Raw genomic sequence first — 16253 nt, 5'->3', positions numbered from 1 at the left:
CCACCTGCCGCACAAAAACAATAAACCACTGAGTGCCACCACCTCTGAGCCTCACCAAGAGCCCCAGCAAATATTAGGACATGACATCCATTTTGATGATCTCCGGAGCGTTCATATTTGCATCTACTTACGTGGCCTCTACTTATTTTAATAGAACTCTCAAGTAATCAGGACACAATTAATCTGAATTCCCCATCAGCAGTTACAGCTAAAGAAGCTGCGCAGATGAGCAGGGAAATGTTTTCCAGATCAACCTTTTGACATCCATTTGCTCCGAAGAACAGGGTTTGCTCATTTGATCAACTCTATTCATCTGCTTAAAAGTTTTTGCTGACCTTGACTGCAACTTTACTCCATAAAAAAAATCTAATGATGAGTTTTGGATGAGAAAATATTTTAGGGATGTTGTTGTTTTTTTATTTTTTTTTTAAATCTTACTGTGTTAATCAGAAAAAACTGATTATGACACAGTAAAGACTGATGGTACATGTCTACATTTATAGATACCTCCAGTCCCATGCACTAAAACGCAATGACTTCAAGGTCACTTGACTCATAGATGACATCCAGCACTTGTCACAGGAAGGAAATTAATCATCGCAAAGTTGACAATAGCTTTAGATTTATCTTTACACTCTTTTTTTTTCCCCCAATATGTTTTTTGTAATCTGTATCTGACTTGAGAAATGAGGGCCAAGACTGCCACTCTGCTACAGGAGAGATGGAAGTGCTGGCTGCAGAGAGCGGAGAGCAGCAGATTGTAGCACATCAGCATTCTTCTAAGGAAACAGGTGCCTGATTGCTGCGCTATGGGCGAGTGGTTTACAGCTGTCTCCAGACAGAATCGACTACCTGGTCTAGCATGCCAATAAGACAGCCGTAGCTTCCCCAACTGCTAACCACTGGCTCTCTGCCTGCTGCAGCCTTCTGCAACTCACTCCAGCTCTTTTCTGCTACCAGCTTTTGCCAAAAAATGAGCTTTTGCATTTTTGCAATTTTACAAAAGGTTGCCCTTTTCCCAGCACCATCTGAAACAGATGTGTGCCTTTAAGGGGAGAATCTAACAGCACCTGGCTACTACCTGCATTCTGTCAGAACGCTCAGTGGTCTGAGGAGAACAAAGGAGAGGACATAAGAGATGTCAGGAAAGTAGTCTGAAGGAGTTTTATGAGTAAATAAAAGGTAAAGAACTAGAGTTTATAGTCAGAAAAGTCAAAATGTTTTTTTTATCATGACATATCTAAAATATATTTTAGGTATTCTTTAAAACTAAAACACTTTTCAATGATAAAACCTGGTTTAAAAATATTTCTTATTAATATTTAGGCTTTGTGGTTGCTAAAAGGTTTTAACCATGTTACAAAGTGATATTTTGCAATATTATAAAAACATTTGAGTCCAAGATAAAAAGTGTTGAATTAAAAAAAAAAGGAAAAGGAAATGGACAAGGAAATGTCCTTGTCATCTGACATATAATGTTATTGTTCAGGACATGTGACACGTTTATTTATCATTTATCATATTTTTTTCTCTTTTGAACAAAAAAACTCTGTAATAAGATTTCAGGTTTTGTAACCAAGGGGAACATCACACCCCATCAACCCATCAAAACCAGGTTAACTGACAGCTCTCTACAACTTATGTCACTCTCAGGATAAAATACTACCAACAGGTTATACTTAGCAGCAATGCTTAGATGTTTTAATGAAATATATAACCTTTATTTTGAAGTAAAGTACAAAGTGTTGCCCTTTTTGTCATTTTAAGTGTTTTATGTGTTCACAGTTGTGAAACAAAGATGTCCTTGTTAGTCAGTCCAGCAAAAACCTACAGTTCTTGACACAAGAGAAAACATACACGTTCATAAAATTGGTTAGTTTTTACAATTAGTTTAGTTACAATGCTGCAAAAAATACACAATGAGTTGATGTCATTGATTTTATTAAATGCCTGATATACTGTAATCGGAGAAAAGAGGCACATGCAGCTAGACTTCACAGAGATAACCAAACAGCTTGAGCCAGTAATATAGTGGGAAAACTGTCTGTGATTTCCTTCCAAAAGTAAATATTTGGTGGGTTAGGCAGCCAAAATGGAAAAAGAAATGCTCACAACTTATTTTGTTCAGCAAGAATAATAACTGCACTCCTATCAATCAACACTTCTATCCCTAGTACTCTAGAAAATTGGACAAAAAGACAAAAAAAGGCATAAAATATTCATATTTGTCTGATTGCATATTTTTAATGCAATTTTTTTATGCATTTGGTTCTGTTTGCTCTGCAGATTAAACCAGTGGATCCTCCTGTAAACAAACACCTTTTTAAAATCCTCAAAGGCCGAGTCGACCCAAAGGCAGCAGATTTCCGTCACTTCAGGGAAAGCTTCAGGTTGTGCTGGGGCAGTGTGGTTAATGATTTAGAGGCCCTACTTCTCAGGGACTCTGCGGTACCTTCAGCCGAGGTGCACGGAGAACGGCCAGTAGAACTTTGCCACTGTTGGGTTAACAGCTGGACAAAGACCCCTTCAGCAAACACTCTCCTTTCTGCTCTTGACAAACAGAAGGAGGCATGAAATCTCACGTCATGCCCAGGTCAGCGCTACAGACGAGGGGGAGGCACAGAGGCAGCTGCTGTTCACATGCAGTCCTCCTGGAGGAGCTATTTAGCCAGGAGAGCTCACCTGTGCAACTGCAGGTGGCAAATGGGCAGCTGGGATTATTGCCATGTCATGGTTATTGTACATTCAGATGCAACGTGTCAGGAAGGGCCTACAGGCCAACTGTTTTCGCTAGCTGGAGAATAATTGCAGCACAGCCCAGGTGATGTTCAAATCTGAACTCTACTCTTACTCTTTGACCCTCTTTTTCACTGATCTAAAAATGTCCTTTCATACTTTCTTTAAGTTTCTGTCACACTTTGGTAAATATAAATGTATTAGCTATTATTTTACATTGGGTCGCAGGTCAATAAACCTAAAGCATATACTGGTACAGGTTAAGAATTGCTTGGAATTCAATTCAATGTCTCATTTACTTAGAAAAAAGTTCAAAATTTTAAGATTTTTATTCCTCATCATTTCACGATGTGAAAAAAGTTTTTACTTTTTAAGTATATTCCAATAGGCACTTTAGCATGTTTAAATATAGAAAAAAATGTTTCATTTTTCGTACAGACTAAATAAAATAAAAGAAAATCTACTGCTTAGATCAAAACTGTAGCGTTTCAGGTCTAAAATTTAACCCTGATTTTAGAGACTCGAGTAGAAGAAAATAAAAAAAAAGATCAAATATATGCAAATAAAAATAAACAATTCTATATAATTGTATGCTTCCTTTCTTTTTAGTTGTTTTAATGTCATACAATAACATTTGATTTATAAATTTATTATATTTATCATAGTTAAAGAAATAGTGTTTTGTATAGTATATTTAACCAATTTTTTGTTTAGAGGTAATATAATTTTATGAACTTTAATTCTACAAAATTCAATGAATAAAAATAAAACTTGATTTAAAAAATATAAATAAAAATAAAATATTAAAAATAAAACTTAGATTTAAAAAACAGCAGTATAAATGTTTGTTCTGAAATAGTTGAACATTTTTTAAAATCTTTTTTCTTTAATTTATTATCCTATAATTTACACAGTTGATATATTGTTTTTACTGTGATATGTTGTAATTAAAAAACAGACATTATTGTCTCTAACATATAGATAATGATTTCCATACACTTAGGTTGGATGTGTAATTCAATGTATTTCATTTCTGAACATCCATTAGAATGCTGTCATCATACAATTTACTAACTATGTGTTCATTTAGGTTTAACATCATAGTGCATGTATACATGCACTGAATGTATGTTCTTATCTTTTAAACATTCATACCCTGTTAATTAAGCCCGCTAATGCTCCCCTGGCAAGAGCATCTTGTACCTTGCTGATTGAATTAATTGTAAGAAGATGTTTCTAAAGTAAGAGCTTAATTTAATTATGGTGGTATTTTATGCTTGGTTTGCTTCTGCATGCCTAGAGAGAGAGATAGGCTTGGTTTGTTTTTATCTGTGCTGCGTTGTGATGATTTGTGCATGCAAGTGTGTTATAATGTGTGTATTCTAACCCACTCCTTTCTCTCTGATCACTCCTTTTTTTTGTCACCAGCATCTGGCAGCCAACTGGAAACACATTCAGTCGTCCAAGAGGACCATTATCCACATCCCTTCATTAGGTAGCTTTCGTTGACTGCTGCACACGCTTTTTCTCTATCACACACAGACGCACAAAATTGATCTAGATGCAACCATCCCCGGTCTCAGCACTCAACTGCCCCAGTCTGTGGCCCTGGTGCAGATTCCTTCATTCAAATCACTCTCTGCAGGAAAGCACTCACCGGATGATGACAGTCCCCCATGCCAAGGAACTGCGCAATTTACTCTCAATTGCCATTTAATTTGCAGATTAAGCAAATGAAAAAACATTATGGTGAAAATTTACAAATCGCACAAAGGTCCTATTTTATTGCAGAGCAAGAACGCCACCCACAAAAGAAAAAAAAGAGAGGCTGCTCTGTTGTACAAGCACTGACCCGTTCACTCTATAACTTCTCTGCAGCATTCACATTCACACTGTGATCAGGCATGTGCGTTGTAAATCATTGAGCGATTTTCTAAAATTATTAAGCCTAATTACTAGCAGATGGAATGCTTTATTTGCACTTGGGGTGGCTACAGAGAGTGCTGTGTGAGCAAGGATAATTAGAAAGTTGAACCCCATTGTTGTTAATTAGCATGAATCCAATCATTTAATTACCTTGATTCAGCTGAGGATTCTATGTATGTCTGGCAGAAATCCAGACATACATAGCCTAAAATCCTGGTGGTATCACAGGATGTAGTTCAGTGGTGGCTGGACATGATGCTAAAGGGGCTTTGAGCACAAGACAGTCAAAGCACCTGCTTGTTATTACGCTGAAAAAAAATGAATTGGTGTACAGCATTATTAGATTTAACTCCCTTACTCCCAACTCTTGTTAGATGCACAATGTCTACATTATCATTTGCACATAGCTGAATGTTGATTTAGGGATGATCTAAGAATCAGTTTTCTTTTATTTAAAAATCTAAGAAAATGATCTGACACTTACAGCATCTGAACTTCAGAAGGTTTGATGTCCTCCAAAACATGCAAACAGGCAGACTGTGTGATGTCAAAGGTAGGGTCTCCTCTTTACAGGTCTGTCTATTTCAATGTAAACATCAGATTTGTGAAGATTTTTCCTGTTTTTGCTGTTAAATCACAGCTGAAAATGTGGAAGTGCTCTACATATGATCCCAGCATTTGGGAGAAACCCCCTGGACTGTCACACCAACCTCTGGAAGTGTGACGGAGACACAGATGGAGCCGGTGCCAGGACTGGTCAGGCGCGCTTTGTCATTCTCACACTGGAGGCTGTAGATTATTTCCCTGTAAGGATTTTGATAGTTTTCCCTTTTCAAATGGGAAGTAATGTGTTAGTATAACAGGTTTATGATGAAGTCTGTTACATTACAGAGGTGCCACAAGCCGGTGTGGCATTGACATTTTAAGATATTCAACTTTTTAGTTCAACCCCTGCTTCTTTTTATTTCTACAGATCCTTTTTCGGTATATAACACAAAAATCCTACAATAAACCAGAAACTGTACAAAAAACTCTGAGGGGTAAATGTTATTATCAAAAATTTTTGATCAAACTGTTTTTTTAATAACAAAGATTAAATTAATGTAAAACAGGGAAAAATAATGTGAAAGTGCATTTAAAAAACAGGCGAACCTCCATTAAACTGTACACTGTCAAAGGATTTATTCCAGGCATAACAATTATGCACTATAACTCTTCTTTTGTTTGTTTTGAACCAGAAATGTAAAACCTATTAGCCTTTTTGAAACCTTCATGTTCAATTTTCAATGAATTCTACTTTAATTGCAGGTTGGTGTCATTCCTACATCGTTGTAAACAACCGATGTGATTGGTAAACGCAGAGGTGAGTGCAGAGACTACTAAGGCTACGAGTACAACAGAACTGTATATTTTTTAATAGTTTTTACCGCTTTGGATGTTTAAAGTAAACACAGTAATACTGTAATATGCAATAATGACAAATTATTTTATGTCCTCGTACTGGTTTTTTAGAAAATAATTTAACTTATCTAGTCAGTTCATCTATGACATGTATGGAAAGTGTTGTTTTTCTGGGATGCACGTACCCATACGATAAAAGCTGCCCTTTATATCTTTCTTTTTATATCTTTGTGTGCTAGATTAAATGCACGACATGATGCGGTCCTCTTCATTTCTTTTATCGATTTCCCCACTGTTTTGTTGTGAAACTGTGCTAGACGTTTTGTTTAGATGAATAACTGCAACCCATGGCTGGCAGCGCATTCTGCCACTGACAGAAGGGATAATTCCGTGTGGATCAAATAAATACAGATGTGAAGTAATTAGTTGTATTCCCAAGGAACTCGTTGGTAGCACACATTAAAGATGTGAAGGATAGGGGAGGCTTCCCACAGGCAGCCTTTATCAATTCAACCTGCTGGAGCACAGGAGAGGTCAAAACCCTGTTGGCTATTTCGATAATAGATCTGTTGTGTGTACACAGTGATAAATCAGGTCAAGAAACAACCCTTGAAAGACTTAGACTGCTTATGGCCTTTCTCTTTTTTCTGAACCGTAACATGTGCCTAATCCATGCTGCTGAAGTACAGTCCACACACCTTGAAACGCGTCAGAGGCCCGATGGAGGGGAAGAAGGCGTACATAGTGGATGGGGTGGCTCACTTTGACGACCTGGCAATGGCTGATGAGTTGAAAGTCCCAATTAGAACCAGCTGGTTCACTGCTCTGCAACAGCAAATCTGAAGGGAGGATGATCTTTGCTACTGCTGAAGTTGAAGCTGAAGTTTGCAGTTAGTCCAAAATGCTGCTGCCCGTCTTCTAACTGGTACACGGAAACAAGAACATATCACTCCCATTTTAGCATCTCTTCATTGGCTCCCAGTTCGCTTACGCATTGATTTTAAAATTCTCCTATTTGATTTCAAAAGTCTCCATGGACTCGCTCCAAAATATCTGTCTGACCTGATTCAGGTGTACACTCCTCCCCGCTCCCTTAGGTCAACAAATCAGACACAGCTGGTCGTCTCGAAGACCAGGAGAAAACTGAGAGGTGACCGAGCCTTCTCGGTCTTCGGACCAAAAATCTGGAACGAATTGCCCCTGTACCTCAGACAGATAGACTCACTTAGCATTTCACTTTGGCTTTTAACTGAGTTGGAATCCGGACCTATTTTATGTGTTGTATGCTTTATATTTTCATGTGCTTTTATTAATTTTTGTGTTGTTCAGCACTTTGGTGAACCTTGTTCTGTTTAAAGTGCTTTATAAATAAAGTTGAGTTGAGTTGAGTTGATGTACCACCTGGTCAAGGAGATGTCTTTTCTCTGAGCCAGGTTCAACACTCCACAACTTTCCACTTTTTTTTTTTCACTAAAGATTCCTTGTGTTACTTATGATATCACACATTTTTCTTTAATCAGCTTCACAAGGTTCTAGCAAAGCTTATAGTTGAAAACATCACTGTGCTGAGCTGGCTTTGTAAGATGAACTCACATTACGGCAGTGATGTTTGCCATCTGACCCGCTTCTTCTGGGCCCTGCAGCAGTTTTATCACTATAGTCCTGATCTGTGGAACTCTGAATGGATTCAGGTACGTAAAAGACATTAAGTATTAAAGTAATTCACTTTACTTTATGGTTAATACTGTAATTTATGTGCTCATTTTGTAGATTTTGGTTAAATTGTAACAAAATTTGTACCATATGCTTCTTTTACATTTATTATTAAATTGTGGATTTTCTGTCTCCCTATTTTATTTTTTACAGAAAAGAGAATTTTGAGAGAAATCAGTGGTGTTATGTTAACATTTATATCAGGTTTCTTGTTTCAATGGAAAAGTTACATAATTAAAAAATTACAATATAAAATTACAAAACCAATCGTTTTTTTAGTTAACAATTGTAGGTGCCATTTGACAATGAGTGATGTTGTCTCATTCTGTCAATCACAGTTGAGATATTTGAAAACTATAACTCAAATGTCTCAAAAAATTCAACCTTTGTGCATTAAAACATATTTTATCCTTAAATAGAAAAACAAGTGATTCTTACCTATAACAACAGCAGTAATCTTGGTCATCATAGGATTCTCTCTCTCTCTCCCCCCCCCCCCCCCCCCCCCCCCCAAAAATAAAAATTTCCACCTCTAAATGAACAGCTGGTTTCTTTTTTTAAAAATGAAAGTGCATCACTAATTATCACAAGCGACCGTTTGTATCTGCTGCTCTGGCATTACATGGAACAGTGTGTTTGCCTGTTTGGGTCTTAGTTACCTTTTTATTCTGACGTTATAAATGTATAGCAGGATGAATCTAAGATCTACTCAGAACAAATAAAACATTTTTAATCAGCAGTAGACCATCCATTTACTTCAGTCCTGATCTGCACACAGCTTCTTAGCCTGTGGCCCTTAATTTCTCATACACTTACAAAGTGGCCTTTGATTTTCTGTCATGTGTTAATTACTGTATTTTGCCATTTAACTAGAAGCTTTTTGTAAACTAATTAAAGGCTAATGATTGCGGGCTTGGAGCAGAATGATTTTACTTTAATTCCATTTGAAAGAACAGCAGTCATCTCAAGCTTCTCACGCCTCACTCTGTTTCATTCCTATTAGCTTGTTCTTTGAATCGGAGTGTAAGCATGGTGTGGGGCTGTAATTGTTGGGACTTGGGTGCTGTTAATTATGGCAGAGAGTGTCTGAGCCACAGCCAAGGTCCATAATGCTGGATGAGGCTGCACGGAAAAGCAATTTTTTTCCTTTTTTTACACCAGCTGGGGTCCCGGGGAAAGGGAAGAGTGCCGAGGCTCCCAGTGTAGGCCTACAGCCCAAGGGCTTTTGGGCCATATGGACACAAGACTTTAACAGCCCTTTAATTCTACACCTTGCTCTGTTAATCAAAGCAAAGAAACATCCTGTACTCTTCAATGCACAATTTATTGGTACAGCTTAGTTTTTGTTCCCTTAAAAGTGTAGAAGCTGAAAACAGCAAATTCACTTTGGAAGGGAGAGATTTTACAACAGTGTGCACACCAGATATGAACATGAATGTTTATATGAATGAAATGTTATCTTATCAGAGCAGAGAAATATTGAGATGTATACTTAAGATTGTTTGCCTACTTTAAAATGTATCAATCAATAATGTTACGTTCTACCAAAAAACAGTGCAAAAAAAACAATAATACCTTGAAATGTTTGCTATTTTGATAAATCATCATAGGATAGAGACAAATTAGTTTAAATCTTTAACTGTTTATATATATATATATATATATATATATATATATATATATATATACACTTTTGAGGAAAACTCACTACAAAATTCCTTCTGGCTTGGCAAGACAAAACCCAAAAACACACAACAAAAAAGGAGGACCCCCCCATATCTGTGTTAATGGGAGCCTCCACGGAGAAACCTATGTTTCTCTAAATATTGTAAGGTGCACAGCTTCCAGCCCAACGTTTCAGCCTGAAGAAAGCCCCCGGGCCTCTTTTAGCATTTACTCAGAGAGAGGTTAAAGACATGTAGATCTGCAACCATGCACTGCCTGAAGGGGGCCGTACACACACTTAAGCGCTCACACAGCTTGCATATGGATCATTAGGCACAAGAGGGTAAAAATTACGCCTAATAGCTTCAACAGATGGAATATCTCTTTTTTCATGCTGTGTACAAACAGATCTTGAGCAACACCTTATTTAGGTTATGTTTGTCAACGAAATGGGTCATTTGATAATCACTAACAACAAAGGGGTTCGTGGACATTTAATACAGACGTTTTCTGCCTAAATACTGCGCAGTGTGATGAGCTTGACTAACAAATTCATTTGAATTTTCAACTTTAATTTCAATTTCATTTTGTATCTTAAATGTTTGAATCCACATTGCAAAATGCTCTGGGAAAAACGTTATTTTTTGTTTTTATTTGCTCAAATTAAAACCTAAATAGAACTATATTGCAGAAAAGAGAATATCTAGTTTAACTTTCTCCTATTATTTTCAGAGTTTCATTTGAGTCTCTCGATTGTTCCTCTGTGCAACAGAAAGAGGAAATGGCAATCAAAGAGGCAGGGGAACATCTATTTTATTTATGACCAGATTGCTCGGCTTGATGCGGACACCAAGCAAAGGCTGAATCCTATCGAAGGGTAGAGTACGCAGTTTAAGTCCAAATAATTTACTGCAAAATACCTCTTTTTCTTCCCCTCCTGTCCTGCTGTTTCTGCGAACTGCATGGGCAAAGTCCCGGGGTGCGCCTGCTCTTCCGTTGAGAATGACAACCGTTCCCTTACACTTTTTGCTGCACCATTGTGTGCTTTATGGCTTGTGCAGAAGGAATCACTGTGTAGCATTTGACCTCGCCTTTTACAGTAGTTGAATATGATGATGGCTGTTACACGACTGGAATGTCAACAGCATAATCTCTAGTCCTGTCTCCAGTGAAGCCAGAAGCATATGTTCCAAACAAAGTGGTGGAGGAACAAACATTTTACCTCCTGCTTGACTTTACTCACTCTTCACATGCGTTTATTTATTATGTATTTTTAAACTGACGAACCCCAATATGTTCATTTTAGAAAACTGATAATTTAAAGTTTGCATGAATCCAACACTAAAGTGCATTAAAGTCTTTTACGTTGTGACATGAGACAGGAATCTTGAATTACTTGTCTGCTCAAAGTTAGTTGGAGAAACAGAAGTTTAAAATGAACTGCATAATTAAGTAGTGAAACCATTATGGCATTTCGTAGTTACAGAAACAAGAACGATATCGATCCCAGTCGAGCCCTGATTGATCCCCAGATAGATGGGGTTAGCTTAGATATTCATCAGCTGCCCAGTGGAGGGAGTTGTTATTAAGGGCAGGTGTTTGGAGGCTGTGAGTTAAGGCTATTAGACTCCTGAGGCCTTCTGATAATAGGCTGTCACTCACAAATAGACCCTCCCGCAGCATCCATCAGACACTTCGCACAGAAATTAAAGCAGCCAGCAAGGTCTGAAGGATAGCACACAGTCACCAGAGGCCTCTGGATAATGCACCGGTAATGTGGGGGACTCCGTGAAAGCTTTCCAAAAGGCCAAAATGAAGGCATTGTGTAAAATCACTACAAAGCATGTAGAATGTTTTAAATCCAACTTGATTTCAGGTGTGTTTAATGTTTTTTTTTAGGAATCTGTAATGTCTAAACTATAAGATGAGATCCCACAATAGCTTGTCACGCCCAAACTGCTAGAAGCTCTTGGTCTCCCACCTAGCCTTGCTTCCTGAAGACCTTCCTTAGACAAGGTCAGACAAACACAAAACGCTGTTCACCCTACCACAACTTTACAAAAATAATCATGTTCTTGTGGCCTTGCCAGTTTTCAGATGCCACCCATGTAACAAATGAAATCAAGTCATTTTGAGTGATTGTTAACCAGCTGCTGTATAAGTTCTGGTGCTGTTGGGTTGCAGGCCTTTACGTGTTGTTGTTTTTTTCCTCTCCCCCTCTGTCCAGGTGATACGGTGCCCCCACCCACCCACCCCCACCGCCTTCAAAGAGCATCACCTTCCTGACAGTTGATTTGCTGCTGGAGCCTGGGGGGACAGTGACCATTTTGTCTTGTGGAGACCAGTTTTACGGCTCCTGTCAGCTGGAGGCCGTAGGCTCCGCCATCCCTCAGACCTCTGTACATTCAGAGACTTTGCACTCCCACTGCATCCATGTGGGTCAGGCTTGTATGCACTATTTTAGAGCAGGTTATGTCTCTGTGGGCCTGGCTACCTTCATGGACCTCAACACCTTGGGACAGAAGGTGAGACAGACAGCCTTGGATGAAATGACAGATATGATCTGGGCTCCTCCAGCAGATGTTTGAAGACTTCTCTATTTTAACATATTGGTGGGGAAAAAAATCAATTTTAGGCTGGATCAGGGATCCATAAGAGCAGATAGATGCCTCCCATACAGTGCTCCCTTGGGATCCAGAAAACAAGACAAGGTAAACTGTTGGCACAGAGACCAAATGTGTCACAAGCCCATCTAGTAAACTGTCAAGTCTTATTGTGTCGATACACTGATTCCATCATTTAAAGCTTGCCCTTTAACCTTACACTAGAGAAGCACCTATCCTTCAAGCAATAGGTCATTCCAAAATAAATTACCAGTTTCAACGGGATACCCTATCAGTGTTTAACCCCCAAAGTAACCATAGCAACACTGTATTAAGGTCTTGTCTACTTAGTCAGTATTTGGTTTTGTTGAAAGATTCTTGAGCCATGATTGATATGGTCACCAATGATCACAAATGCTGTGAAATGAAATGAACATTTGGTTCATCTTGAAGATATTTAACCTTTTAAAAATACTAAACATCCAAAATGTTTGGGAAACAACTGAGGCTCCTAAACAATGAAATACATGGTCATTCCAATGATCTGTCCCATTGGTTCCTGCTTTGAAAATGGTATTTGGTCTTGATATTATATTTAATCATTAAACTAAGGCTTTTATCCAGGCGACTACAAAAGCAAATAGCGTACTTGCCACTAAAGGGATAGAATAGAATTGAACAGAACAGAATAGAATGAAACTTTCTTGATCCCACAAAGGGGAAAATACCTTGTTACCTAACTTCATTGAAAAACAGCAGATAGATAGTAAAGACACTAAAAATACACTTAAAAATGAATAATAACAACAATTATTGTCCAGTGTCTGTGAAGCATTCTAGGCTACAAACTGGAAGAAAAATCTGCGAAAGTGCCTTCTTCCCACAGCAAAGTGTTATAAAGTCTCTGACTGAAGGAGCTCCTCAGTGCATCCATGGTTGAATGCAGAGGAGGATGATGACGAAGATCGTCCACGATGGATTACAGTTCCCAAAACATCCGCCTCTCACCCACCACAGTCACAGACTGTAACGTCCCAGAACAGAACCGATCTTTGACAGATCTTTGACAGATCAGATTTGACAGATCCCTGCACCAGATCATGGAAACTCTTCTTGCTCTTGTCAGTGCATCTGCCCCCCTCCAGGAGCACACTTTGCAGAAAAGAGGGCAGATCCAAAAACACAATCATTAAATAGAATAGAACAGAATAATCTTTATTGTACATTGAATTACTAAGTTCTTTAAAGGAGCTTTGTACAAAAGGAACAAGAGCATCTATTCTGGAACAGAAAAAAGTGCAGAAAAATTTGTAACTGAAAGTGCAAACCCTTTTTTAAATCAACAAAAAAGTATTCTCAAACAAGAGAGTAGCAAGAACTGAAACTATGTTTCATGTAATCTAAACCTGGGGAGTTTTTTTTAAACAACTTTTAGGCTCATTGTAATGAAATATCTAGACTTAGGATTTTCCTACTTTTATGATTGTTTATTAAAAAAAGTTCTGTGTTTTATTTATTTGTATTTGCACAAAAAAAGAATAACTACTATGATGTTTTAAATGTTGAAATTCAAAGCAGAATGTTATGTATAAATGTTCCTTTAGTCCGCAGGTCTGTAACTGGTTCAGAATGAATGAAGACAGCCTGCGAATTAATTCTCATCCCCTGCATTGAGCCAAAAATTGAAAAGGATTCACCAACATTGTAAATAAGAATAGAGCATAAAACAGAACGGTCTTCAATAGAAGAAGGGGACATTCATGACAGACTCTCAGCCATCTCACCCCTCACACACAAAGCCTCTCCAAGAGAGAGTCACATGAGCAAACGTGTGTGGACTTAAACATCAATTTAGATTCAAACCTGTTGCTGAAAGCTGCTTACTTTATTTGATGGGAAGAAGTGGGTCACATATGTTTGCCCTTGCTCTCGCTCCTCACATTGTGGAACAGAGGGGCCCCAGCTGCCGCATCAGGATTTTTAATGAAAATGCAATGCAATAGAAAACAGGTACAATCCAGGCTTGCATTTTGCGCGTCTTTGTTGAGAACGACAATGGGTATGAGTTTTAGGGAGTTGAGTGCGTGGATTGGTGGAGTATGTCCATCACTCAAGCCCAGGTATCAACCTATACACTTGCCCCCAGTGTTGGCTACTGAACCTCTCACAGGTAGCTGTAATGGAGTACTATTCACCCCGCTAAACTATTGCTCAGAGGTGATGCTCCATACATGGCTTGCAAATATCTGTCTCTTTTCTAGAAATGTTTTTTTCATACAAAAACTATTGTTGATTTCCAGCCACAAATCAACATAATAATGTGGCTAACTTTAATGTTAAATTATTTGTAATTACAAAAAGACATAATTGATATGAATTATTAACTTTAGGTATTTAACTGAAGATTAATTACAGCTTTTTTTTCCCCATCTGCTTTTTTTCTATTGTGTGGCCCCTTAGAATTCATTTTTAAAACTAAAAAATAATATGTTCATCATTAAAAATATTGCAAGTAGACTGCCTTGCTTTTTTTATGATAGGCTTTACTAGAGCGGTTTATTTTGATGATTGCTGTATGAGAACATAGAGAAACATTGTTAGAAACTTCTTTTAAAAATAAAATGTTTAATAAAGGGTAAGTTAAGTATTTATGTTCAACAAAGTATCCAAATTTTAACATGAAGCAAATAAAATAACATGGGGTTATGCCTGTTTTTGATCTTCATGTTTAGGTGGAGACAAAGTACTAAGATTCCAACGAATGCGGATTCAGACGAACAGCAATTTGCATTCAATGGCAGCAACATTTACTTTGACAAATAGGAATAGCTAACAGAGGCACCCGGGTGCCACTTAGTTATTAACAACTCTTTCACTGGTGATTTATTTGCCTTTTTTTTTTTGAAGAAGTACCATAACTACTAGGTTATAATTGGCTAAATGAGCCCAGTTTAAGCAGATGTCTCTGTCCATACTTGACCCCCTAATATACTGGTAATGATGCCATTTACCAAACACATCAGAACTCTTCTTTCCAGAACAGCAGAGCCCAGAAAAACTACCCAAGGGTGGCTTTACTTCAGATACACTGGGAAACACTTTACACATAAATCCATATCAGGTCACTCCCACAAGTGTTGAACCAAAACTACATGGTAAGGGTTGACAGGATTTTTTGGGGGAAATGGCTGCATATATCATCTTGGTGTGATTAAAAGTGTGATTTATATTTATACTGTTTATTGTGTTTTGTCTGCAGGTGTGGGCTGTTGATCAGAACATTGCATACAGCAACCAAGTGGCCATGACCCAGATGCTTCTGCTGATGACTGAAGGAACGGTGGATTGGCTGTTTAATAGTATCAGTGACGGCGAAAGAGAAATGGTGTGGGAGAGAAACTGGAGGAAACTTATGACTGTTTACATGTTTTGTCAAAAAAAAAAATCTGTCAATATTTAGAGGCCATATTCCTACACTTCGTTCGGCTCCAGTTTTATTTTTATATAGAAAGAAATAACTTCACAGGATAGTTGCTTTACTTGTAACTTAATACTGTAATTATGTGCTAAACTCAATTGATGCTTAGGTGTTGAATTCATTATCATTTTGATAGATGAGCCTAAATAATGAGCACATTAATAATTCATACCATTTTCATTATGCATGTGTATGCATGCTTGAACACCTCATCAACCTGGTGCCAGGCCTTAAACAATAGGATCCTTTTATTAGCAGTATGCCCAAGTTTACGCTTGTTAATCTGCGACTTGTATTATTTTATCAAACATTCATTTAGTTGGTGGCCTGGTGCTTCACTGCAGCACTTGAGTCTCTGCAGCTGTTAATGGCTTCTGCAGTGGCCATCATTAGGGACCTGCATATTACAAACACAATTAAATCCCTGTTGGACACTTTTATTGTTGTATAAGAGCCCTGGCTTTGACAAGTGCAAGCACACAGCCTTCACAGCAAATTATGGGCTGTGTCCTGAGCTTACTGTGGCTTCCGCCTGCCCCTTTTTTTTTTAATCCCCCGAAAGTGGCTAAGAACAACCGTAATTCTTATCTTCTTAAGCCCTAACATGATTTTAAACTGTTTCTCTTGATCAGAATATCTCTATGACAGTAGATGAATGCAAACACGGCTCTCCGTGAAGGGCAGTTGCTTGGCATGGTGACACACAGCAAGGCTCGTCATGTGCTTGGCAT

At 38.0% G+C, this 16253-nt stretch overlaps 1 protein-coding gene across 1 annotated transcript; it reads left to right on the top strand.

Annotated features, from left to right (window-relative positions):
* Positions 1-2256: 2256 nt before the first annotated feature.
* Positions 2257-16005, top strand: iqch (IQ motif containing H). Its single transcript, XM_023955501.1, is given in 10 exon segments — positions 2257-2697; positions 2699-2758; positions 4165-4231; positions 6658-6731; positions 6733-6866; positions 6868-6932; positions 7450-7496; positions 7584-7754; positions 11676-11966; positions 15304-16005. Coding segments are annotated over 10 exon segments (1548 nt in total). The 5' UTR covers positions 2257-2259; the 3' UTR covers positions 15505-16005.
* The last annotated feature ends 248 nt before the right edge of the window (positions 16006-16253 follow it).

The sequence above is a fragment of the Oryzias latipes genome, chromosome 6 (assembly GCF_002234675.1).
Source record: "Oryzias latipes chromosome 6, ASM223467v1".
Lineage (NCBI taxonomy): Eukaryota > Metazoa > Chordata > Actinopteri > Beloniformes > Adrianichthyidae > Oryzias > Oryzias latipes.
Note: the sequence above shows the minus strand (reverse complement) of the source record. Positions and strands in the feature narration are given on the sequence as shown.